This window comes from Pieris napi, chromosome 3 (assembly GCF_905475465.1).
Source record: "Pieris napi chromosome 3, ilPieNapi1.2, whole genome shotgun sequence".
NCBI classification, from domain to species: domain Eukaryota; kingdom Metazoa; phylum Arthropoda; class Insecta; order Lepidoptera; family Pieridae; genus Pieris; species Pieris napi.
The window spans coordinates 10,920,352-10,947,980 of NC_062236.1; the positions used below are offsets into that span (position 1 = coordinate 10,920,352).

At 33.9% G+C, this 27,629-nt stretch overlaps 1 protein-coding gene across 5 annotated transcripts in view; it reads left to right on the plus strand.

Annotated features, from left to right (window-relative positions):
- The window catches only part of LOC125048496 (ecdysone-induced protein 74EF), a 144,827-nt gene that overhangs the window by 52,159 nt on the left and 65,039 nt on the right, over nucleotides 1-27,629 (plus strand). For 3 of the 5 annotated variants that reach the window (XM_047647194.1, XM_047647199.1, XM_047647196.1), the window contains 4 exons: nucleotides 1,312-1,398; nucleotides 1,577-1,948; nucleotides 2,424-2,672; nucleotides 2,818-3,175. In XM_047647194.1, coding sequence (XP_047503150.1) covers nucleotides 1,874-1,948; nucleotides 2,424-2,672; nucleotides 2,818-3,175 — 682 coding nt within the window. In that variant the 5' untranslated portion in view covers nucleotides 1,312-1,398; nucleotides 1,577-1,873. Of the gene's footprint in view, nucleotides 1-1,311; nucleotides 1,399-1,576; nucleotides 1,949-2,423; nucleotides 2,673-2,817; nucleotides 3,182-27,629 lie in introns of all 5 variants that reach the window. The other 2 variants (XM_047647197.1, XM_047647195.1) reach the window with 2 other exon arrangements.

Consider the following 27,629-nt stretch of genomic DNA (forward strand, 5'->3'; position numbering starts at 1 on the left):
ATACCTAATGTTGAGAGCTAACTCATATAGATGTTGCCAGTTTAAAACCACAAGGGACGGATTTGGTTGTAGCGTCTTCCTCTTACTAGATGGCACCAAATCATAATCATATCTAGTAAATTATACTAGATGAGATAACAAATACTGAACATAAAATATTTGTGTAGTAACTTATCGATATGCATTTTATCGAAATGTTGAACTCATTGCCAATGTTGTGATAATTTACAAGGTCTTTATAGCAATATACAGAACCAGGAAGTAAACTAGTCGCTACTCAAGGTTTTGTGCATTATTTATAGAATTAATGTTAAATTTACGATTTCTACAGGAACTACAAATAATTATATTATACAATATTACTATGAATCAAATAAACATATTTTAATGTTTACATGCTCTAAAAGCCATATAACAAGATTTTTAAATCCTGTCTTCAGAATAATAAAGAATTTATACTTAATCGTTAAAACCAACTTTTGAATTTGTTACATAATATAATGTAACATTGTGCGTACACGCGCAGCCGTTGTCATGACAACCGCAAGAATATGGCGGACAAGTCAACGTTCGCCTCACGCCATCTCAGATTATCTCCATTTCACTTTCCACAATCTCACGTAACAAGAAATCTTATAAATCATACACTTTGACGATGAAACTTACTTTTTAATTTTGTGTAGAGAAGTTCTTATAAGAAAATTGTGGAAGCCATAAAATGCTTAAAGTATTAAATAAGGAGGCAATAATAAAAAACAGACCAATTTTATTATTTTAGTGCTAATACAATAATTACTATGGCAGTATAATATTTACACTAAGTACAAACAATGTATCTATAAATAATTATTACGACAGGTAATTATTGTTAAAGTGTTTAATAAGTTTTAAATTCAATAGAGAAAGTTCTAGGAAGCTGAAAATATATACCTAGCAGTTTTTGCAATTAAGCGAGAGGTAACGATACATTGTTTACTTTTTGTAAAAACTTAGTGCATTCAATTATAATTTACAGTGACAGTTCTTCCGCGTATTGTCATCACAAATTATTTCTAGCAAAGCTTGATTGAACTAGGGATTATTGTTATCATTGAAAACTATCTTAGAAATCCTCACATTCAAGATTATTGCGCAAAAATAATACTAGCGCCATCTATAGTACAGTAGACAAAACATGCTTTATAGAAATTTAGATTTTTTTCTTAATTTATTTGAGTATAGTTACCATAGATTAAACAACTGTATATGTTAAACAAAACATACTTTATTGTGGTAGACCTCGCATACTATTTATTGTTTATCCGTTTTCAGAGCGGCGTGTGCAGAATAAGGCGAGCTGTGGCGCGCCGCCTCTATGCCGCATCGACGCAGGTTCGACATACATCGGGACGTCGCCAGGTGAACTCATTGCCATCTACTCTATCTTTTCGCTTACGATAATAATATGTTTCCTTCTGAATGAATCATCATAGGTACTTTATTAACTATATCGAAAGCTTTTTTATTCATTTTCATTAGACTGTATATATTTTTTCTTTGTGAAATGCGTGAGAGCCTACCCTTCTGGTTTTCCCAGGTCACTGCTGAAGAGAAGCGGGCTGCGGGGAGTGAGGTAACCTGGCTGTGAGTGGAGCTTTACGACAATACACCATTATGTGTTCCTCAGAGTACCTACACCTCTAACGTATACAACGAATAATGTACGGTCCGTCCAAGATACTGCCAAACATTTTGAATAAACTTTTTAGTGATTGTACAGTTTTAGTTAATAGTGTTTAGAACGTAAGTGTGGTGTTAGTGATAGCGCCACCTGGCGTATTTTAAGTGTGACAACGTGGCGGGGACGCATGCGCCGTCGGGACCGGCGCTGGCGATGCCATTTATTGAAGACGAGTGGTGGTCAGCGGAAAATGAGGGAAGAATGGTCGATCTCTCCAATTGTTTGCAGGTAATTTTATCTTATTCAAATGACATAATATGTAATTATGAAAATCGGATTTACTAGAGTCTGTACGGAAAAATAATCGTCGTGGGATATGAGGTCGCATATTATAATAGTGCTCGCAAATACGAATAATATAAGTTAGCAAAACCGCCACGCATATTCTCCCGTAGCGACATCTATTGTCTAATAGTAAAACTACAAAAAAATAACATTTGTTTGTTTTGTATGGTATTACAGCATTCATATTTTTTTTATATCACCTATTATTGCTTCTTAAAATATAATATATTCTATTTCTCTAATAAAACTTTTAGACTCATTCATCATTCTGCTGATTAATATAGTAAGCTGTGGAGTTGCGTTATTAGCCAACTATCAAAATATTAAGATGTTCTAGATTTGCTTATCTTACGTTATACTCATACTTTTTTTCACCTAAAGTAGTTGATGAAACTCAATACTTTTTGTATAATTTCAGGAGGCGGTAGCAAACGGCCAAACGACAGCTCAAATGCAAATTCAAATGGCGACATCTCTTGGCGAGTTGTCCCAGGCAGAGCTGTCAAACTTCGTCGGAGGACTAACTTTAGAGGCTGACTCGTCAGAGGCCGCAGATCCTGATGACATCCTCAAACAGCTGGGGGAAACTGCTTTTGACAATTTTGATACGTTTTTTACCGATTTGACAAATGCAACTGCTTCCGCTGTGCCACCTATGGAGATTAAGGTAAACAAATTATTGCCTGATATGAGATGGTATATCCACCAATCAAAATTTTTCTAGCTAAAGTTATTTTTGATTTTACTGAGTCAATGTATTACAATAGATAGAACAGTAAATCACCAGCTAACTTTTTTCTACTCGTTTTCAGCAAGAAGAAAACAACAACATCTCGCCAGCATCCGGGAGCCAATTACAAGGCTCATATTATCAACAAAATAACCAGCTTATCTTGCCAAATAATGGCCAGCAAAGATTACAACAGCTGCTAAGATCAGGGACCAGTGCCATTAACAGCGCTGTGACGAATACCATTAACAATGGCAGATATAATATCGCGTCAGCAAATCCCCTACTCGCTGAGAAATTAGCAGCGACATCTAGTGGCATAAAACAAGAACCGGGAACTATTGGTTCAGAATACAACGGGACGAGTATGAACTACGGAAGCGCGTCGCCAATGCAGCGGGTACCAAGCGGGAAACCTCAAGTGCACGATGCAGGTGGAGGTAAAGGTGAGCTTTAATTATTTAAAAAAGAGCTATTTCTTAATATTATATTAATACGAGCTCCGCAACTATCCGCTAATGTCAAATGAGGCATGATTTTATGATAACTAAGTGAAGATAGTATTATTAATTTATTTTACGCCATCTAGTCAAAGTCGTAGGAACTTTATAAGTAAATAACTCAGTTTGGTTTATTTTACTAGATGGCGCTGTAACAAAGTACTTGTTATCCTAGGTTCAACGTAGGTGACGTTCAGTGCATCTATCTGAACTCTAAAAGTGCATAGCTGACGATCATATTATTGCAGTTTTCTCTTGCAGTTAATCCACTTTCAATTTCCGCTTGAGGAAGTGGTAGAGATTTTCCTTTCGCGGCTCCCCGCTTTTACCTAGTTAGATTGTCGTTTACGAGAAAGTTATCTTCTAGTTTATTTAATAACTATTTCGATGGATAATTTCTAGCGGTAGTCACGAATAACATAATTATTTTCAAGTAATGATTTACTGGAATATCAACGTTTATATACGATATTATTATAATATATAAACTTTCGCGCTCATGAACTTCACAGATATAGTTGAATTTTTTAAAAGTATATAATCATACCCGCTTTAAAATGTTTCTAAAATAAAGTTTTAATTAAGGCTACACGAAAATTTTACATAGTATTTATTGAAGATTTAAAATTAAAAAAGTATAAAAGAAAATTCTGCAAATTATGACGCAGTTTTAGCCAGAAGTGAAAATGTTCCACAACTTTCCTTACAGACAGGTGTCGACAGTTCGTAATGATTATTGAAAAAGGTTTTGATTGAGAAATTCTATTAAGTTCAGACACAGACTATACTCATTTTTACTTTCTTCTTTTTGAATAAGATCGGCATAAAACATAGTTCGATTTGAAGTAAAAAAAATATATGTTAATACTTCGTAGTTATATGTTCATCATGAGCGCATAGAACTATGACGTCAAATTGGTCACATCGGCCTTGACACAGTGCTCTGATTGATTTCTGCTTCTAGGAAATAAGGATACTCACTTTCCTGTATTATTCCGATATTTGGGTTATCGTATTCTGCTGAATTGTCTAGATTGAATTAGGGATTCTCCATCGAAATCCTATAATGAGAATTAATGTGATGCGTATTCTCTATAACTTTGTTGCCAACTTTAAAATAAATTATTTGTAATAAGGAACTATTACCGACACGGTGTTAGAATTAAAATTGTGTCGTCCTTTATTGATAAACTAAACAGATTAAGTTTGTATGTGGATGGTATAGAAGTATTTTATTAGGTCACATGATTGTCTAAAAGTAGCACTGTACAGATTATTTTCAGAAGCAAAACGGTTTTTAGATAAAAATAATATTCCCCCTTAAAATTTTAAAAGGGCTATGATGTGAGATATGGTTCCAAGTCTGGTTCATAGCGTTTTCATACAGCAAAAGCTGTAACACGTTTGTTAATAATTGTATAAATTGAGGTTACCGTTGTAATAAATTAACCTTTAAAAAACAAACGCGTCAAAACATAAAGAAAATATAGCTATAGTCGTTCGGTGGTACTGCTTTTTGTTTTTTAAATATACTTGTCATTCCAGTGTTGTCCAACACACACTTAGCCGGCTATGAGTGCATCGTTGCAACTCCTGCGCAGCCGTGACCCGCTTTTCGCGTTATGTCACTCGCCACCCGCACACGCTTGCGGGATGCTCTACTTTAACGTGGTTTTTACAATGAATTATAAACTTAATCACGATGCAAATATGTAAACTCTATAATGTCGCTAGTATAAAATTCTATACGGTAAAGGTATTCGAAATAATAATAATGGAAATGCATTAGGTAAAAATAAACCAACATTGGGATTGGGACAAAATAAATTAGTGCAATAATATAAAACCTTAGCAAGTATAGATAATACATTAAAATATCTGTTATACAACCTTTTAGGTCAGGGCCTCAGATTCCTAGGTTTTCTGTTGATTTGTCAATCTAATAGGCAAGTAGGTGATCATCCTTCTGTGCCTGACACACGCCGTCGACTTTTTTGGTCTTAGGCAAGCCGGTTTCCTCACAATGTTTTCCTTCACCGTTCGAGCGAATGTTAAAGGCGCACATAGAAAGAAAGTACCTACATTGGTGCACAGCCGGAAATCGAACCTACGATCTTAGGGATGAGAGTCGCACGCTGAAGTGACTAGCCCAACACTGCTGCAATTATAAATAAGCCGCATAAGATATAGGTACACACAATATGTTTTCTGTTTACTTTGATATGGAAGTAGAGCAACATTAATGCGCAAACGCATTGAAGTCACATCCGCGCATCTCGCCTTGAGATCCACTGAAATCGTTGTTGATTTATTGTTATCTATCATTCCTATTTGACACTTGTATATGATAGAATAGTAGGACAATACATGCAAGTTTTATATAGCTATAAGTATTAGGAACAAACAACTTTTAAACAAATTTTTCAAAACTTCTCAGTCGCTTAGGTAAGTAATGTTTAGTTTCTATTGCCACAGGGACGATTTTAAATTTATTTTTGTTTCTTATTATATCCGTTTTTAATTATTACTACACTATATTTGTAGTACTACAGAAAGTTACCTAATATATAATTATAAACTAAGAAACATTGCAAGACGAATAAGTCCAAGTTTTTAACAATAATTCTTAAGGTGGGAACTGACCAAAGTTACGAGGTGTAATGTAACATTCGCATCGAGCGTGTTACGCATCGAGCATGTTACGCTGTGTTCTAAAATCGGCGTAACATGCTCGTCAAAACTCTGTGCTCCATTTTCGCCGCCAGTGTTCACGAGATGTGATAGTGATAAGGTTGATATCTTTCATTCTATTTAATTATTGTTTCATCCAAATTAAGAAGAAGAGAAAATGTTATTGGAGATAAAACTTATTTAAAAACACAGGCGTATGAGGTGGTTTGTTATTGATTGCAATATTTAAAACCAAATGATTACTGGACAGTATAAAAACTTTGTACGCAGGTCTCGATTTTGAAGAACTGTTGAATTTAATTGGACCAAAAGTACTTAAAAGACACAATTTATAGAAAATCATAATCATGATCACTCGCGACGTGCGACGCGTAATTACTGAACCGCGTAACAGTCAAAGGATTCGCCAAAAAACCGACAGCCGGGTGGAGCACTCAAAGCGAGCAACGAGCCGCTCGTTGCTCGCTGGTTTCCCCGTAACACGACGTACTGACTGCACGAATGCTCGCTGTGTGACATTACATTACATGTTACATTACACCTCGTAACGTTGGTCAGTTCCCACCTTTAAAAGGCCGGCACTTGCTATACTTTTGGAAATACTCCTGCCCGTTTGCCTCCTGGTACATAAAAAAAGACGTGGTAAGATAAAACATGATATATAAAACTAAAAATACCTTTCAAAGTAAATATCGGTAATTATTTCACACTAAAACATATATTTAATTGTCTACCTGATAAATATATCTTAATTTCAATACAAATTTCTATTAAAAATTATTTTAATTTCGGACTGGATTTATTTTAAAAGTTTCCTAGTCTTCTTATACGAGTAGGGAGATATACCTAATCATACCTAAACATTTTCGGGATTGGAATGTAAAATCTAGACTAACAAAAACATATGCCAATTTTATTAGTGTGTGTGTGTCACGTTGTATGTTACACGTGATGTTTTGATTAGTATTCTGTAAGCTCGCTCGGTGCAATAATTGCGAATTAATTCACGCCTAGTACGAAATATAGCTGCTGTTTCTAGAACATTCCGGGGATGCCCGTTAAAAAAACACAAAACACATCGAATATGTAGTTTTTTCCACAGTTGTTCATGATCAGACACCGTAAATTTTTAAGTTTGTTATAATATACATTGGTATTTTTTTTTAAATTACAGTCTTTAGTAAAAAAATCTGCGTTCTACCTCTGCCTCTATGTATGGCTATTTTACTTTAACGGTAATAATACATTTTTAATTCTCAGTAGGTCCAGAAAGCTGATGATCCTTTGCGGAATGACTTAAAGGTTTACAAAGAATATATTTACCCTCCTATTTTGTATCAAGTAAAGTCTATGCAGTAGGTAGGTATACGATAAGAATGATCTAGCTCCTTGAGTGCGTGCGACAACCCGAACCGTGTCAATGACAAACGCACACATCCTGTCCAATGCACACATGTGCAGTGAAATAGTGCGTGCTTATGGCAGTACTAAAGTTTTTCGCATCGTATCGGCCCGCAACGCACTATATTGTGGGCATATGCCAGTCATTTGTTTAAATTATTATTGGTTTTCGTGAGTCTCAGTAATTAGATAAATTATTTTTATCAAAAGCGAATATCTCACAAGTGTACACAAGTGCACTCGAAATGTCAAGCCATGTAAATGTCTCATATCCGTTCAGATGTTTTAGATAATATCGGTGGAAGTCGGGTACTTCAAGAAAAGATCGTACCGATTCTTATAATATCAGTATCACTTAACATCAGGTGAGCGTCCTGCCCGTTTGTCTCCTGTAACATAAAAAAATATATTAAAAAAGTGCCAGTTTACCAAGTGTCCTGAAAAATGGTGGCGCAGCTCTTTTCAGGAATATTGCTATCGGAGGAGTCTTAGCTAAAGGGACTTGTTGGACATCTTCTGAAATCACATCAACACACACAGCCAGCTAAAAACATTAACGTGTGTAAAAAAACTTGATTACCTATATCATAACGAACTTCATGGATCATTGATATCATTGATAACAATTTGCATATATTTTGTGGTCATGATAATTAAACTCTGTACAAAATGCAATTCGCAAAGTTTTAAGGTTTGGAAGCGCCTTATCTCCTTACGTTATCATGTTCCGTTTTAGGGCTATGTTAAACATTTTCGCTCGCAATTTAACACACACACACATATTTGCCTATCGTTATTATTTAGCTATAGACCATTTTAATATGTTAATTCGTTTGATTTTAGTGTTTATTTACACTGTTAATTTGATACAGATACATAACGCTCTACGTAACAATGAAGCTTGTATAGCGTAGCTGAATATTTTTTCTTTCTAAACATATTGAATTAGTATTAGAATATTATTACTTTCATAAATTAATTCTCTGTTGTTTACAAAGGATGATAAAACATTATATATTTTTTTAAAAGCCTTATTAAGGAATATAAATACGAATCAATTACATTATTAAGCGAGAAACTGTATTAGTTCTCGCATAAAGCAAAGACAATTTTTACTACAGTACATTTGTATTACAGTATATAATTGACTGTAAACATGGTACAATATAAAATTGATAATGTAGGCTGCACGTATCCTAGTGATTTGAAATAAGTGAAATCAAATTAGGTTATTAAATCGAGAGCTTCAATCAGTGAGAGATGTCACAAATGAACCGCTGCAACGGACATACATTTTGCATTATCCCTCGCTTTCATACATTTTCAGGCTAAGTTAGGCTTGGTCTATAAGAGAAAAGCATGACGGTTTCTCATTAAATTAATTTGTAGAATAAATATAATTGAATAATTTATTTTTTTGTCTACGAAAAGGCTTTGAACATACTTCTAGCAACTGGCTGTAACATCCGCAGGTAGTTTAATGTTAAATCGTAAATAAAATATTGATACATTGAGGCATTTATAAAATAACTATAATAATAATCAGTGGCGCTACAACCTCTGTAGGTCTGGCCCTTAGATTTCTGAATCTGTTTCATGATCATTTTTAAATCTAATAGGCAAGTAGGTAATCAGCCCCCTGTGCCTGACACACGCCGTCACTGTTTGGGTCTAAGACACGTCGGTTTCCTCACGATGTTTTCCTTCACCGTTCGAGCGAATGTTTAATGCGCACATAGAAAGAACCTACGACCTCAGGTATGAGAGTCGCCCACTGAAGACACTGCGTATCTGTATAGGTATGTAATTATTGTTTTTCGTAAGGTGTAGGAAATCAGCTTTCTGTACCTAACACATGCGGTTTTTTTTTTTAAAAGCGAACGCTTAAGCCAATAAAAACAATAGATAAATAGACTATCCATGAAATATTTTTATAATCGGACGTCGAATACGAAACCACCCGTGTCAAATCACTTTCGTTCCACTGAGTATTATTACTACCTAGGGTCCTTCGAGACAAGAGCATACCAATTCTTGTAAGACCGGCGACATCGCGAGCCCTCTAATTCTCGCATTAAGAATCGGCGGCGGTATAACTTAACATTAAATAGTAAAAAATAAAAATAAAAATAAAATATGTTTATTATGGAACATAAGATACATGTATCACTTATTCCACGTCATTAAATTTGAAGGCATCCCTACTCATCGGCAAAGAAGACAGAGGGTGTAGGCCGAGAGAAAAAGCCGGCGTAAAAAACTCTCGGTACTCTTTTAAGTATGCACTCAGCTTAAAACTTCAACACCGATATGGTAATGGAGACCGACCTAACGGATCCATGAATAGAAATTATTAAATGTACTTAAATCTGTGCTCTGTTTACATACACTTTATATGTTAATACCTGTACCATTTGTACTCCGCGCTGCTATCTCAAATTTAAATTACTTTCGAAGGTATTCATATTATATAGGTAACTGTACTAAGAATAACTATTTTTCATTTTGTAATTATTTGCTCCTGCACAAAGTTTCCTTAATGCTAGTCATTCCGTAGCTGAATTACAATGCTTATACGCTACGATGAAAGCGCCTTTCCCCGGTTCGTAGTAACAGACGATGCTCTGTTACAACTGACGTTTTCGTCTAAACCTCGATTTTGTAAGATATTTGACTTGGTAACGAAGACCAACTTTAATATAAAGTCTAGACTGTATCTCCACCTAAGCCACGGGAACTCTAATTTGGTAGTGAACCGTGAATTCCAAAGAGATATTATTAATTTTAAAAAAAGTGCGTGCGTACAAAGTACCTACACATGTCAGAAGTAAAACTTCTTTCAATCTAAAACTTTAGAGATCCGAGACTTAGAGGGAGGGAAATAGGAAGATATGTTAGGAATTTAAATACATAATTTAATTGTCATTATAATATTAAGTGTCGAAAATTAATACAATTTTTTTTTATTTATTTCTTCGATAATAAAACCACGTGGCATTTTAATTTACAATTCGTCATTTGAGATTTTAATCAATTATTTTGCATAAAATATTAAATACTAATATTTCATAAATTCTCTTTCCGAATTTTTAATTTTAAAAATAGAATTTCTATAAGGTAATTCATCCATCTCACTCTCTCTCTCCATCGCTCTCAATCACTCTCTCACTTTTCTTGGACAAAAACGTTGCACATCTTCGTGACGTTTTCGTAGAAATTTACCCTCATGCGCCTAAAGAAGTCACTTCAAAAATTAAACAAGAATTTTTAAATTTCTAAAATTTTGTTGTTTAGTGCCAATACAGCTGGCATCTGCATGATTAATCGTTTTTTATATGACTTTCAATTGTTGAATTTTCTTTTAGTGTTGCCGCCCATTAATATCCTATAGACAATAAATCTTGTGACCATACGCATCTTTTTTTCTTCAAAAATAAATTGTTTACGAAAGCTTTTGCCCTCTATAAATTTAAATATCAATGAGTGGTGTAAACCTGACACTCCCCTTGCGAGCTGATCTCATGTCAAATTAATAGTGGCAATCAGGGTTCCTTAATAGAGTATTTGCACATTATATACCTTTTACTTGCCATTTTGTTATTTATAGACACTAAATCAATCTAATTGAACTAATCTAAAAGTACAATTGCTTGTGTTTACGTTGATGACAGTGACAGATAACAGATAAAACAAAAAGGTTTTATACCCATGGTAACTGATAGATATAATCGAAATATACGAAATACTAAGAAATGTGAACATGAAAATTATGTGATGAATGGCGATTGAATTAAATTGGACTTTATACAGAAAATGTAAAATTTTATTGTTCATATTTAATAATTTTATATTTTTATTGGGCGGACGTTACGTCAATTACATTAATCTTTTTAATTGAAGTAAAGTAACCTTCTACGAAGCAATAATTGCCAGAAATCGAACCAAGGCCTTCGCCATGTGATTTAAATCCACGATGACGTTTATTAATAGACAATACTAAAAAACCTGAGAAACTTTTTATATTTTTAATCTGTAATAAACAGAACCCAATGTAAATCATAGACTATCAATAATTAAAAGCAATAGACACGTGTCATAGTTCCGCCTATCGCCCCGCCCCGGCAGAAACATAAAATTACACGCTAATGAATTTTTAGAAATTCTAACGCGTTGTTTTTGTCTACCTGTTAAGAATATGAATTATTGCGATTTTAAATGTATGGTGTTTCATTTCAATAAAAAAACTTTTCAGGTTAAAACCAGCCGGAAATGTATGTGTTATTTTTTATTACTACTGGTGTGCCCTTATATTTTTTATCAAAAATTCGTAAATAAAAAATAGAAAACATCTTCCGCTGACATAAATTACATTTCGTACCTAAAGCTTTGAATAATGTAGACACTTGATTAATGATTTAAATGTGGATCTATATTTTTTTTATATTCATTGTTAACTACAGGTAGCACCTCGTAAATTGGAGAGCTATTTATATAATTTTATAGTAAAATAAATTAATAAAAAATTAACAAATTAAAGTTCAGGCACTAAGGTAAAATGGTTAACCTTTAATGTTTTTTTTGCTGTACCCTTGTTTATTAAGCAAAAATTACTAAACTAATCCCTTATTATGACACTTCATCTGTCCTTTTTCATAACAAGGCAAACACAACTTGACAGAAAGAGACAAAAGAGTACTTTAGTGTTAGACTGTTTAGTTTTGGAACTGACGAGTTTTGTATGAATTTGGAAGTAATACTTTTGCAACCAGCCTAAATTATATATCCCTTGAAAAGTGGCACTCAATTCCACAAGTATTAATATAATTATTGGAAATTATGACTATCATAAAGTGTTGAGTAGATAAATGAAGTTGCAGTGGCGCAGCAATTGCATAGACCTCGGTGATGTGTTTAGAGCTGTCGAGGTAACAGGTTCATTCAACGCGTAGTAGGACTATTAATTTATGATTTTAGGGATAGTAGAACAATATAATTATTTTGTAATATATATTAACAAACCTTACTTTTTATGTAGATTTTTTAAACAATTTATAGAATAAATATTCATTTCCATTATTCACACAAAAACAAAATTCAAACTACAAATGTAAAATTTTCTTAAATTATTATAAAAATATTTTAGTTCGTTAAAAGTAAAATATAAGACTCCGTTTTACACAGATGCGTAGATGTCCACAGAGTTCTACAGGAATTGTCACCCCACAGTGCATAGAGCAGTAAAACATTGCACTTGGCGCGCGCGCCTCTGTATCTGTGTCACGGCCGTTGCGCGGAAAATCTGCGTTATATAACGATAACTGCACTACTCTGTGATATTGTCGTACAAATAACGTTTATTTATTATTGTCTATGGCTTACGCGAAAATATTAATAGTTGGCTTAAAGGTCTCGTTACCAGGCCAAAAAATTATATAAAAAAAAAAAATATGAATAGTTGACGTTTATTTGTTTGCTGGAATAATTGGTTTTGAATTTCTTTTATTTTGTCTGTGAGGGTCCCGTAGCCAATACATGAAGAAGGCATGTTTCAGTATATTCTTTATATACCTAGAGAAGTTTCAGTTTTCTATGTCCTCACACTAAACAATAGTTTTGTCGATTACAGGAATTATATTTACAACAATAAAAAAACTATTCCCCAGAGCTGCGATGTTTCCCTAATTAGTAAAGCTGGATAATTGTGTCAAAATTAATGAAACTATTAGAAGCTGGTTTCTAATCTTAGTTGAAAAACGCATTCAGCGATACCACTAATTATTATAACGTGGTGTTATTTCACTAAGACGTATTTAAAAAAAGACAATGCTAAATAAAACCTTAAGTTATAAAAACGAAACACTACGTTGTTTGCATAGCGACACTGACCTACCGCAACATTTACCTCACCAAGTATTTAGAGGAAAATATATAATTTAGTTTGCTTCGATTTTAATGAATGAGAATTAAATCTCAAAATATTGCCCCCGGTACAGGGCAATAGGTATTTTTGCTATCATTATTTTTATTTCCTATCTCGCATTAATAATATTAATTTCTGTAGTTTCTTAAATTTGGCTCTTGTTAGGAAGATTGTAGGTGATTTTTCTCAGTAGCTATTCTTCGAGCTGGTAACTAACAAAGCGTATCAAAACACCACTTTGTAACATTCAGATTTTCTTGGAATATTAAATTATATTTCTCTCGCCACTGTCCCCGAGATCTCGTGATCTGCAGTCGAACACTCTTACAATTAAATAAATAAATAAATAAAAAATCATTTAATCACATAGGTAACATAATGTACACTTATGACTTGTCAGTAAATTTAGAAAATTAGAACAAGAAGATAAATAGAAGATGGGACGGGCTTTGGTATGGGATGCTACTTGTGTGGACACATTACGGGGCTAACGTCTCCTCCTCATCTCCTTCAGACAAGCAAAAAAGCTGGGGTGGCCGCAGGCTCAAATATAAAAGTCTTTCCTCCAACTTCGATTTTGTTCCCTTTGGAGTAGAGACTCTTGGGCCATGGGGTTTAAATGTATTGGTGTACAGGCGCTTATTAAATTAAGTTGGCGCCTAGTAAATAGTAAAGGTGACCCCAGAGCTGGTGCTCTCCTCGCTCAAAGAATAAGTATCGATATCGAGGAAATGCTGCCAACGTTAAATTACACTGCCACAGGGACCAAACTTTTTAATTTTGTTTTTATTAATTTTTAATGATTACTATGTAGGTTAAGAAAATTCTAAATACTATATACATTTGATTGTTATAATTAGAACAATAGGATAAGATATACTTTTCTTTGACAATCCATGCCTTTTTACCAAGTTTATTACGGGTATATTTATTAAAATTTAACAATTCAAATACGATATAATAATATAATTGCTTATATAACTTGCACGAAGTGTGTTGAGGCCGGCAACGCACTTGCGAGCCTTCGGGCAATGTGAGTGTCCATGGGCGGCGGTAAACTTAACATCAGATGAGCCTCCAGCCCGTTTGCCTCCTTTTACATAAAAAAAAACATTATTCATATATATTTATTCCTTTTGTTTTTTTTTGGTTTGCAAAATATTATTTTTTCCCCTTCAGTAGAATAGTAGAAATATCATATACTTTTTGGTAATCATGTTTGGTTGTCGTTAGCCCCAAGATAATTTTGTTTTTTTAAAAGAGGTGTTTTTACCTCTTCTCAGCCTAAGTTCATAGTACGATTAATTAAGAAGGTTTTGGGAGACTGGTTTCCAAGCTAGGTAAAAACCTGTGATATGGATAGCCTGGCTTCCATTCCACAGCAAAGTCATACTGAGTCATAACAAAAAAAGTACATATATGAGTAGGCAAACAAAATTTAAATTTTCTAAAAAAACAAATCAAAACAGTCAACTAGATTACTACAGAATTAATGTTGTATGGATGTACGTGAGTGTGTGTGTGTGAGTATGTATGTGTGAGTGTGTGTGTGTGAGTGAGTATTTGGAAGAAATACTTTCATCATGCTTTTCGATAATAGTTTTGTTTACTTACTTTTATTTTCCACTGTTTACCAATATGTTGTAATAATGATAACTCTTATTATTCTGTCATTTACATATTAAGAAAAGTTTGCTTAACGCCTTAGTATGATGCCCCTTTGATTTACTTTATTTACTACTAAAAGATGGTATTCTCAATACAACCTATCCAAGGCACTTTAGTTATGAAAAGATTAGATCACTTTAATTGGTCGATAGGTTTGAACCATGTGTTTTACTTTCAAAATGCACATGTTTCTCGAAGCTACAATCGGCGCGTTGGTATGTTTGTTCATATGTGTTCAAGGCTTATGTCGCAATGCTGTGTCCGGCTTTACTAAATAGATAGTTTGGCCAAGGTGACGTTGCAAAATATTAAGGAAATTAGCTTTTAATTCATCGAACACTTTTACCAAATGTTTAATTGAAATATACACTTTCTTCTTTGGACAGATATCAGGGGTTTTTAGCTTGATTTTTGCTAAGACAAATCGTAACTAAATTTTTTAAACGGAACTCGACTGATATATGATGGCAATCCCACTCAACTATATTTTAATAAGAAACAAATTACTTTTTATTTATTTATTTACACTTATCAATATTATAAAAGAAAACACTTACAATATACAAATACATTACATTAATAAAGAAAATTTAAAAGCCGGCAACGCACTTGCGAGCCTACTGCCGATGAGAGTGTCCATGGGTGGCGGGTATCACTTAAGATCTGGTGAGCCTCCTAATACATTAAAAAAATTAAACAGAAAACATAAGTACATTAATAGATAGAAGAAAAAGGAAAACTGAAATTGAACATTAAAATAACAACTTAATATATTTAAGAAAAGACTAAATAGGTATAACTTCACATACACTCGGCGTCAAAAAAATCGCACCTTTCTTAAAATTCGTGTCAAGCGATTATAACTTCTAAGATCCTTCCTGTACCCTATCATTATTAGTATCATTTAAAAGCTCAATTAATAAGCTTTCAAAAAAATAGTCATTTGTTTACGGAAAATCAAAAACCACAAATCGCCAGCACTTTTATTAAAAAGTGGCGATGTACGCGTTTGGAGGCTTACTAATTGTACCACCTTGGACGCGTATAAAACGAGGGGGTAAAAGTCAATTATGGGTTATTCGCTATCCAGACGTCACAGAGGTCACTCCTGAAGCGCTTCCACAAGAAAAAACCCAGTGAAAATGGATACCATGGCAAAGCAGCAGCTCAAGTGGTGGCCCTACTGCGAATCGGACTACGGCTGCTTGAAATTGCTCGGTAACTAAAAATCAGCCGATTTCGAGTGCAACGGGTATACCAACGGTTCCAAGAGACTGGAGGTTACATCAGGAGACATGGATCCGGGAGAAGTCACTGCACTACCGTCAGAGGTGATCGCTTCATTGTGTCGACGTCTATGCGGAACCGCTTCTCCAACGCTGTGGAGCTGCAGCAGCGGCTTTGAGCTACTCGAAGGACAGCTCACAGCGTCTCCACTATTAGAAGAAGGCTGTGAGAGAAGAATTTGCTACCCCGGAGAGCTGCTACAGGCCCCCAATTGACTGCCAGCCACCCAACGAAAAGGAAGCGATTTTACGAAACGCACGTGCCGTGGACATTCGACCAGTGGAGGTATGTCCTGTTCTCCGACGAAACCCGAGTGTGCCTATATACAGACAACATGCGTAAGAGAGTCTACAGGCGACCAGGGGAGCGTTTTTCACCAGCCTGCACCGTGGAAACCGTCGGGTATGGAGGAGGATCCTGCATGTTCTAGGGCAGCATTTCTATCGACGGCAAGACAGACCTCGTGTGCGTCTCCAGAGCTGGAGATGGTCGCGTTCAGGGGTCTCTGACTGCCCACCGGTATATCACCGAGGTTTTGGAGGAGGATGTGGTCCCATGTGCAGGTTTTGTCGGCGCTAACTTCGAGTTCATGCACGACAACGCCCGGTGCCACATAGCCTTGATTGTCAAGGACTACCTACGTCGAGTTGGCATCAAGGTTATGGACTGGCCAGCAAGAAGCCCCGACCTCAATCTTATCGAGCACCTCTGGGACGAGCTAAAACGGAGAGTTCGGGCCCGTAATCCAGCTCCTACCACTCTCGATGAGCTTCGAGATGCCGTCATCGAGGAGTGGGACAACATTCCCCAGGAACACGTCGTGACGCTCATCAGGTCCATGACTGACCGCTTGGAAGCTGGTCGGAGGGCTAGAGGAAGCAACACTAGGTTTTAAGACTAATTTTTAACGATTGTCATTGTTTATTTTTAATTTTTGTATTGTTCCTTTTATTTGTAATTTTGATCAGAATACACATTGTTTCACATTTTCCCAGAATTTTCTTTTTTTATGGGGGTTGTGGCCAATTTCCTACCGTTTTCAAATAAAGGATTTCATTAGCTTTCAAATGATACTAATAATGATAGGGTACAGGAAGGATCTTGGGAGTTATAATCGCTTGACACGAATTTTAGGAAAGGTGCGATTTTTTTGACGCCGAGTGTATTACATAAAACTAATATTAAATATAAACATAAACTAATAATAATAAAATAATATACATTGAAATAAATAACTAAACTTAACATAAACTAAAATATAAATATTAAAGACTAAATTGTTACTACTACTAAATAAATTCAAAGTCTTCCCGCTTCTTAGTTATTGTTATAGTTTTAACAGTACGCTTTTCTTTTGAAATAATTTAAAGCATTATTCGTTATTGCTAATCTAAAGGTAAACCTTTAGATGGTTAAGGTTTATTGTAGGAAAGTATTTAGTGGTAAGGTTTTTGCCACTATAATCAATCGGGGAATGTAATCTAGTAAATTTTAACGCATCAATTAAAATAAATAAATAATAATATTGTAAACACGAAAGTTTGTAAGTATGGATGGATGTTTGTTACTCTTTTACGTAAAAACTACTAAATAGATTTTAATGTAACTTTTCAAAAATATAGCTTGTACATCAAAATAACACAGCCTACAATTTATTAAGATATTGTAAACAAAATATCAAGTAGGAAAAAATCTACCATCTGCGAGCTATTCTCTCTGAAGACAACAACTAGAGTTACACGTATGTAATGTATGATGGAAATGTTTATCTTAAATAGTCCTACAAAAAAACCGCCACATACGTAACCGTATATATATGTGTAAGCCATTATAGCCATTATAGTGAACCATAACTACAATAAAAATTGATAATTTATTTCAAATGCACATTTGGTAGTAATAAATTGATTCCTAAATGAAAATAGATACTATTATCGCTTCTGGTATTTAAAGTAGATAAAATATGTCTTACAAACTACATCATTTGGACGAATATTATTGTAATCCTGCGCAAACGAAGCTAGTAAAGAATATATGAACAAAGATTGGACAGTTCCAGTGCGATTTATTATTAAACACTATGTAATTTGGTTGGCTTTTATCGCTTGACCACTGAATCGATTTAAATAGATGGGCGGCGTTAGCGTGTTTGCATGAAATAAAGTCTCGGGTAACCAACTACCAACATAGAGACACTATTGTAATTAATCCAAATTATATTTTTTAATATGTACTTATGTATAAGAGACATTTAGTGGAATGATTTTCCTTTTGAGTTGATGTAACATGATATGTAGTAAGTTTTAAGTTGGTAGATCTGTATAAATTTGAGGGCCTCGTGGCTTTATAATTGGTTTCATAAAGAAACCAGGACACCTGGGACTCCACTCCCCGTCACAGCACAAATTAAAACTTAATTCCTTCTCCATCTCATTCCCATTGCATGGACTGGAACGAATGGTTATTCCTTGAGAGGAATGAAGTTGTTATGCACAGATATATATTATGTCGGTGACCAATTACTATCTAATATATAAAATTCTCGTGTCACAACGTTCGTTCTCATTCACTCCAGTCATCTCGTCACTCTCGTAACTCCTCCGAAACGGCTTGACAGATTCTTATGAATTTTTTTATGCATAATCAGTAAGTCTGAGAATCGGCGGCCATCTTTCAAACCCCTAAATCTTTTAGATAAATTTTTTTGAGATAAAATTGTTTGATTTTATTTTTTTATGATACAGAATACAACAATACATACAACCCCTATTTTTAAAGTGTTAATTAAAATCTTATGACTAGAAGTTTGAGGTTTATATAGAAAAAATTCACAGAAAAATCTAAAAAGTTTTCATTCCAGAAAACCTAACAGTCTCTGAGGTAGCATATCAAAATGTTCCATGTTGGTATGTACTAGAAAGGTAGGGTAAGTAAAATCACATAAACGAAGTTCGCGGGGGCATCTAGTATATATATAATAATTGCATCTTCGCATTTCCCTTTTCCGTCCGTCGTTTTTTCTTATAAAAGATTACTTGTGTAACTCCATGAGGCACATATGTGGCGGAGAAACTATACAGCATAGTCACTCCTTGTCTATTATTTCCTAAAAGGAGACTTTTTTAAGTCTAGTCTTTTGCGCTTGGCGGTTTTTTGGCCCGGGCGACGACTATCCATCTTTCTTTACCGTCCACGCTCTTGACTCCTCTATATAGGATATATGAAATATGAAACGGTATAGGATATATGAAACGGTAATGATCTCATGTAGGCTTTGGTAATGTTGATTTCAAACTACAAATTAAGTATAGGTGTAACGTATGAAATGAATGTTCGCTAGAAGTGGTTTACCTCCCGAAGTGGGACAGGATGCAGGCATGTGCGCTGCGCATGCACTTATGTAACGTTCACTTGCCATAGATATAATAGATTTTAAATAGATCTGTCATCGTTTGATAATTTAAATTGTCTGGGTGTGTTTATTGCATGAGAATTTCTTTATTAAGAGTAGATTTCTTCAAATCAGCTTTTAACTCATTGCTAATTGATACTCTTGGGGTATGGGGTTAAAGTAATATTTTCTTTTTTTTTCTTAATTGTTTTGTAGAGCCTGACCCTTTCGCACAGCGTACCATTTAATATTTATTACCCTTTTTTTTTAAGGGAATCGATTCATTTCAAATACAATATATAAAGTATTTACAATATTCTTAAACTACATAGAAATAATAAATGCATAAACAGAAAACTAAAATAAATTTAAAACGTTTGGGAAATATATATATTTTTTTAAAGGAAATCGATTTATTTCCGACACACTAATATACAGTATTTACAATATTCTTAACCTACATAGTAATCATTATAATAATGATAAATGCATAAATAGAAGAGATTAAGTTAAATTTAAAAAGTTTGGTCCCTGTAGCGCGTTGAGCGACGAAAGTACCGGCGCTGTACTACCTACCAGGCGCCAACTTATATATTTAATTAGCGCCTGAGCACTTGAACCCAACTCTTTTCCAAAGGGAACTAAATAATAGTTGGAGGAAAGACTTATATATTTTTAATATATTCTAACTATATTAGATTTGAAAGTCTTAATGAATTCCTATTATATCATCAATATTTTAAAAGTTTTATTTAGATTTCTATTTGATTTCTTAAACATTCTGGTCCTTATTATGAACGAAAGCCTATTCTGAGTTAAGAGCCTTATTATTGGCTCTTTTGTACAACTGCTGTCGTAAGGAAAATCATTCGATGCGTTAGAATTTTTTTCTTTAAAAAAACACTACGTATAATAAAGAATTTTAAAATTCTACGAATGAACAGATCATTAGTACTTGTAACCCGAGGATCCAAACCGCAGCCATATTAGACGAAATGCACAAACTCATGGCTAGTTGGTTTTTATCGACTTCTCTTAAGGAGACATTTATCGTCAACAAAAAATTTGGTTATCCCGAATCGGCCTTTATCGCGCGGGATTCCGTACTTTATAGGTACAAAAATTCACCTGGATGTTATTATTTAATAATAAAGAATGCATAGTAGTATACATATAGTATAGTATCGCAAAGGATAGCTAACAGTGGTAAAGGTTAGAAGAGGCCTTTGCCAAGAGGTACACCGAACTTCGAGATATACTGAATTGAATATATATTAAAGATCACAGATCTCAGAGTTTAGGAATATAAAATATATTATATATATTTTATGTGTGTGTGTATTAGTGTACAGGTTGTAGATATCAGTTGAACAGTTGTTCATATATTTTAGTAGATACATGAAAGAGATCACAGGAAAGCGATAAGGCCGCCAGTTTATTCCTTTTTATTGAATAATTTTAATTGTACCGTTCAAACAATTTTTTTAATCAGAAAGGGTTGCCTTTACATAATAATTTATACATTTTTATACAAGAAATACGAAGGAACCCTAAGCATTTAAGAGTAGTCATAGCAACTGTAGCCGTGTGATGAAATAACAAGTTTATCAGTTATCGTACGGGATTGTGAGCTGTATGTAGAGGGGATAAGGTTGGCGTTATCTACTGTATTTTACAGTGCTTAGAACATTCAGTAACATTATTCGTTTGTCTACTACACTTTAAAAATTAAAACACTAGTTCAATGGTATTAAAGAATCTTTTGTCAAGACCTATTCTTGACACAAATGTGGCGCGCTATCGTATAAAAAGTCTGAGTTATCACTTACTAACTTACTCCGCTGCGACCCAAAGTGAGACTTATCCTCCGAAACGCAAGCTTTGCCGTTCAAGTTCTTGCCAATTGTCTTGGAGCTTTCTTAGCTTTCTCCGACATCTTTCCAATCAGTATATATCGTGAAATGTCCTACAAAATACTTTGCAGTCCTAAATGGCATAGTGGAATTTTGATTCAAAAGCCGTGTAGTTTGAATAATCCTAGAAAGGTTACTCCACTAGGCGAGTAAACTGTGGCCACTTAAAGTGGGCCACGAACCTTGAGGTTGTATTTGCATCGGTCGGCCTCGCGCGGTCGTCGCTCCGGCCTTATACTGATTTCCTTCCTTCCCATCTTAGATAAATAATATTATTTAACTCTTCGTTAATGTTAACGAGAATTATAATGAGGCTAGTCAATAATTTCATGAAAAATTTAGGGAATTACTTAGCTTGATTACGAAACAGACGAAACGGAAAATATTATGTGACAATTAATGAAGCTATTGCGAATTGGCCTTTACCACTTACTGTATAGGTACAAAAATTCGCGGTTATTATGGCTACCAACCACATGAACCGCGTTTCATATATTTTAGTTGAAATAATTTTATCATGTTTATTAATTACTTTTTATTTTAATTTTCACTAACATTGGGCTAGAGACTATAGACAATACAATAAATACTAGTGTCGAAAAACACAACAGTAGGAAAACCGCTTCAAGTGTGAAATTTTCAAAGCTTTTTAGTAAAATTTCTAAACAAAATAATGTAATAGAGATGTCCTACTTTTTAATCAACACAAATAACACTAAAAGCTTTCTTTTGTATGTGTCCAAGAAAACAATTTAATTCTGCTAAAAGTACTAGGGTACTATAACTTGATAGTTACGTGAATTATAAAACAAAGGAGCAGGGTGAATGCACCGCCCTACGGTGCACGCCACAAGATAACATCTCTGTTTCAGTAATTTATTCATTTCAGCTACTCGCTCACGAAACGCCCTTTGTATAATATCCTAGTGTATTTAAATAGATATCATATTTGTTTTTTATCTGTTAGACTGTTTCTATCTGTAGTGTCGTTGGATAGTTTAGATTTATGGTTTGTAGAGTCACAAGTAATTTTCTAATCTTGCATAGATTGACAAAATGCCTACCAAATTTTCCCAAAAACAAATTGTTTATAGACTGTTATTATATATGACTATTTTCTGTACGTTTTAAATTACGGGCACACAAGTATATCTCTTATAAATTTAATAAAAAAATTATAAAACATGTGTGTGTACTTGGTATCAAGATAAACATCTTTTTAAAAAATTTATGTAAAAAACGACACTAAAAATAGAATAATTACATTGTAAGTTTTATTATAACGCATTATCTAGTTAAATAAAGATTATTTAAATATCACAAAAATATATTTCTAGATAATTAAAGAAATGGAAATTTTTATTTTTAAAATGTTTAACTTCAGGGTGTCGGTTTTTTGTGACGGTGTGCGCGCACCAAAAGAAGTATAACTTCATCAATTCTTTTCGTTAGTAAAAGCCTCCTGCACACAAAGCCACGGCCATCAGCCAGTGCAGAATAAAGTGAATTACAAAAGCGAATAAATTCAAGTCCGTAAGTTGACGCTGGGACGTCGCGTGCCGCATTGACCCAGTTCGCGGGTTCGGTGCCCGGCTGAGGTCGATTGACTAACTCGCGAATCTGCATCGTGACGTCACGTCGTTTTTGTTTCACTCAAGGCTGGCTTGCATACGGGTCGAACGGAAAACCAGCGTTTTACAGCCATTTTGTGATAGTTTTATTTAATTTCAAATAGAAACGATAGTTGATGACACGCGAACAAAGTGTTTTCGCATTAATTTAGAATTAATATTCCATTAGCAAATTAAGTTAGGTTTGGTTTATTCATTAGGTTATGTCTAGATATTAAAAAGTCGTTTAAAAAATATAGAAACGACGTCCTCAAATAATCGCATGATTTCATTAAGAAAAATTACATCCATAAAGTTTAACTTCAATCCCACACGTAGCCGGCATAACACTAATCATATAAATTTACCTAAAATCAGAAACTAATATGGCCACAAAAATATAACCTATTTCGGAGCGATTCTTTACATCAGCTTGCCTCCTGCGATACGGGAAATAGTAGCAGTGGATCCGTTTCGAATACGCCTGCAAAGTTTTTTGGTAGATAGACTCTAATGCAATAACAGCGTACGACGGTGGAGATATATTTTACTACTACTAATACTCTTTTAATATATATTTTTCCTCATGTAAGTGACATGTATGTTAATGAAAATAAACATGTTTGAACCTAAACCATAACTCTGAAAATAATATATATTAAAATGAAAATGTTTGAGTTTTTATCTGAGCTATTCATAGTTTTATCATGTATCTACGGATATACTTACTCGATATATTATTGTTACTTCGTATTATGTCGTTTTGGTATAGTATAAATAGTATTCGAAAGTCAAAATCATTTATTTATATAGGTAACACAATGTACACTTATAAACGTCATAAAAGAAATATACATTACATGCTTCTAATTTTACATTTACTGCTAGTTCTCAAATCATGGGCGTAGAACGGAAGAGAAGAACTGGCAATAAACTCTCCACAACTCTTTTTTTTTTAGCGAAAGTCATAGTCGTTCTTTTGTTTTTTAATTCATAGTTCGAACACAAAGCGCCGCTCTTTCATAAAGTACTGTATTATTGTACGTATCTATTCCTATACCTACAACTCGGCCTAAATTTGTTAATTTTTTTTATTATGGAACATAAGATACAGGTCATCAATTATTCCTCGTCATCAAATTGAATTTGTAGAAACGTAAGTTTTCACCAAATTTCGTTAAAAAAAATTTTTTTGTAAAAGATAAAAATTTGAAATCAACTTGGTTTTTGAATTTTTCACATAAATTTTGAGGTTATGTGAAAAATGTGTGAATACAAAAGTTTTAGATCTTTTTATTACCTACAACTTTGCCATTTAACTTTCTTCGATAGGACTTTCAGTTTTGCCGGAAATCGAGATAAACCGTTTTTTACCCTTAAACCCTTCTCAAAGGTTTTTTCCTTTCCCCACCTCAGATCGCCCGTAAATTATTTTTCCTTTAATTTTTATAATATTATCCTTCCTTTCCAATAGGTTTCATCCTACTATTATTTTTTTCACATTTTATTTATTTTAAAGGCTATCTGAACTGGTCTATATGACATAAGGAAGCTCGTTCCTAAATATATTATGTAGGGCCTATCACCACTGGATTGGAAAGTGGATTTAACTATGAAGAGCCAATGTGAAACTTTTCAAAGCCAAACATTAATCACTAGAATACCTGAGGGCCGTCTGTGACCTACACCTCAGTAGGAATTGTGCACAGTTAATGTGATTATTCCACTGAATAAACACAAGCATTTTCATTCAATAAACTCTCAATACAACCTGAAATATCTAAGACTGATGCAACAGTGGATTTAAATTAAATTTAAACTATTTTTCTCACCCAATATTTTAGATGTTACTTGGGACATTTTTAATTGATATTTTTTTTTTATACGCAAGTACGGTGATAAGGCTTCTGTACTTACTGAATATTGTTTTGCCGAGTCCAAAGCCAGGGCCTCTATATACTATGTCATATAACTTAAATAATAATAACATAAAATAGTGAGTTTAGATTTATAAACTGTGGGGTTTAAATATATATTTACAAAAAATAGGAGACCCTAACAAGACAAGAATACACACAAGAAATAAACAAATATAATATATTTGAAAGGAACATTAAGCTAAAAAAGAAAGTAAGTGGAAATAGATAAAAAACCAACTACAGTTTTATAGAACGGGCAGTAGGCTCGCGAGTGCGTTGCCGGCCTTTTAAAACACTTTGACACTGCACTGTAGGCACTGAGAAATATATAGTGAAAAACATCTGTCAGTTGACTGAACGGACAATGAAGGAGGTCCGTTAATCTATGTATCTCATAATGGTAATGAATCGTATTAAATGTATCCTTTTAAGAAGGTATGTCTAAGATAAACATGTTTTTATTACTAATCATAACAATCAAGTACATATACAGTATTTACAATTTTCTTAACCTACAAAGTAATAATAAACATAATTAAAAATTAATAAAAAGATGATTCTAACAAATTTAAAAAGTTTTGTCCCTGTGGCAGACAAGAAGAAGAAGAAGTGTTTAAGCAAGTTAGTTCGGTATGAATAGTAATGGTGGACAATGTCGCCTCACATACACTTTAGGTTCATTAAGGTTTAGGCACAGTACGAATAGTACTGACGAATTGCTTAACCATAAATAATAAAAATTTGAAAGTAAATTATATGACTGCAAATATTTTATGCTATTAATGAAATAGAAATAGCCTTTATTCGAGTACACTATAACTACAGTAAGTCCTATAAGTTTTACACTAGTACTCGACCTCCAAATTCCTCCATTTGTCCCTATTTATTGCGACAATTTTCCAGTTTTTCCCCGCTATCCCTTTTATTTCCTCTTCCCAATTTGTGGTGGGCATCCTCTCTTTCTTCTTCCTACTGGGCCTCCACATTTTATGCTATTATGCAAATAGATTATATTGTGTTTTTAGAATCAGTCGCTTGAGATTTCTTTCCAATGGTCCTCCCATTGGAAAGAAATCTCATTTAGTAAACTGACTAAAAAGCTGCATTTCAATTACCAACGAAATCTAAATAACCAATAGCGTTATATCATTACATTAACTAAGTTTATGAGTTTAAAAGTACATATACAAGACATAAATGTATTTGTCGCGTCTTATAAAGTACATATACAAGACATAAATGTATTTGTTATGCGACAAAACTGCGAAAAGTATAAAATGTAGGTATACATTTCTGTAGATAACTTATGTTCAAAACCATATACATAAGTATAGATCTTGAAGCTCAGGTACTTACATAAAGTGTGGGCACAAACTGAACCCGAAAAGCCTTATCGCCGTAGGGGCAGTGACCGTCTGGAGGGCGAAACTCTGCCCTCAGCTATTGCACCGAATTACTCCATACTTATATCTTTCGTGTAATATTTCAGACTCATTTTCCTCTAAATAAATCGTCATGAGAAATGTATGAAATTCACGCTCCAAGTGAAACAAACGTAATGGAAAATTGTCTGTTGCTAGATGACTAGTCTGGTCCCACCTATGCGGCATTATTATAACTATATATCCATTAAAAGGGTTACTAAAAAAATTAATTTGCCCATATGACGTGATACAATTGTTCGGACTAATACCTGCTGCTGAGTTTCATTATCGGACGTCAAGGCAGAACAGATACCATCCGTATCACCTCAACGTCCGTCGTTCCACAACTGAGCGTTTCTTAGTGTGGTTTTTGCGCACCACCACTATGTGTACTGAAGTATTTCCGAACTAATGTGTTTTAGGATCCTTCATGAAAAGAGCGTATCAATACTTAATAGGCTGGCCACGCACTTGCGAGCCTTCTGGCAATGTGAGTGTCCATGTCCATGAGTGTACCACCTAACATCGGATGAGCCACCTGCCTGTTTGCCTCCTATTACATAAACAACAAAAAAACAATATTTTAAAATATATACTTTCTGAGGAAAGAAAATAATAGTTTCTTTGATCTACTCGTATATGTATAACAATTTAGTTAAACATTGTTTTTTAATAGATAATATAACAAGTAAAGTAATATAAATTATAAATATAAATATGAGTTAGTATAACGTTGTACAAAAACATATATGTCACCGCAAAATTGTAAAAACCGTTAGATTGTAATCTATCTCGCGAGATTGTAAACTGTCGAAAGATTGTGAACCTCAACGAACTGCTTACAAATTAACGTATTATTATTCGGTAGTTATATGAAATTGTTGGGAAGTAAAATTAATCTGTAATTGCCCAAAGAAGTTTGAATGATAACTAAGTTAGTGTAGTACAATCTACCGAATAATAATAGGTACGTTAAATTGTAAGCAGTACGCTGAGGTTCACAATCTTTCGACAGTTTATAATCTCGCGAGATAGATTACAATCTAACGGTGTTTACAATTTTACGTTAACATATATACATCCCATATCCCATATTAAAATCGCAATTATCAGAAAGTTATATTCAAAATTAATTATTTCAATTAAGCTCTAATTTTTATATGAATTCCC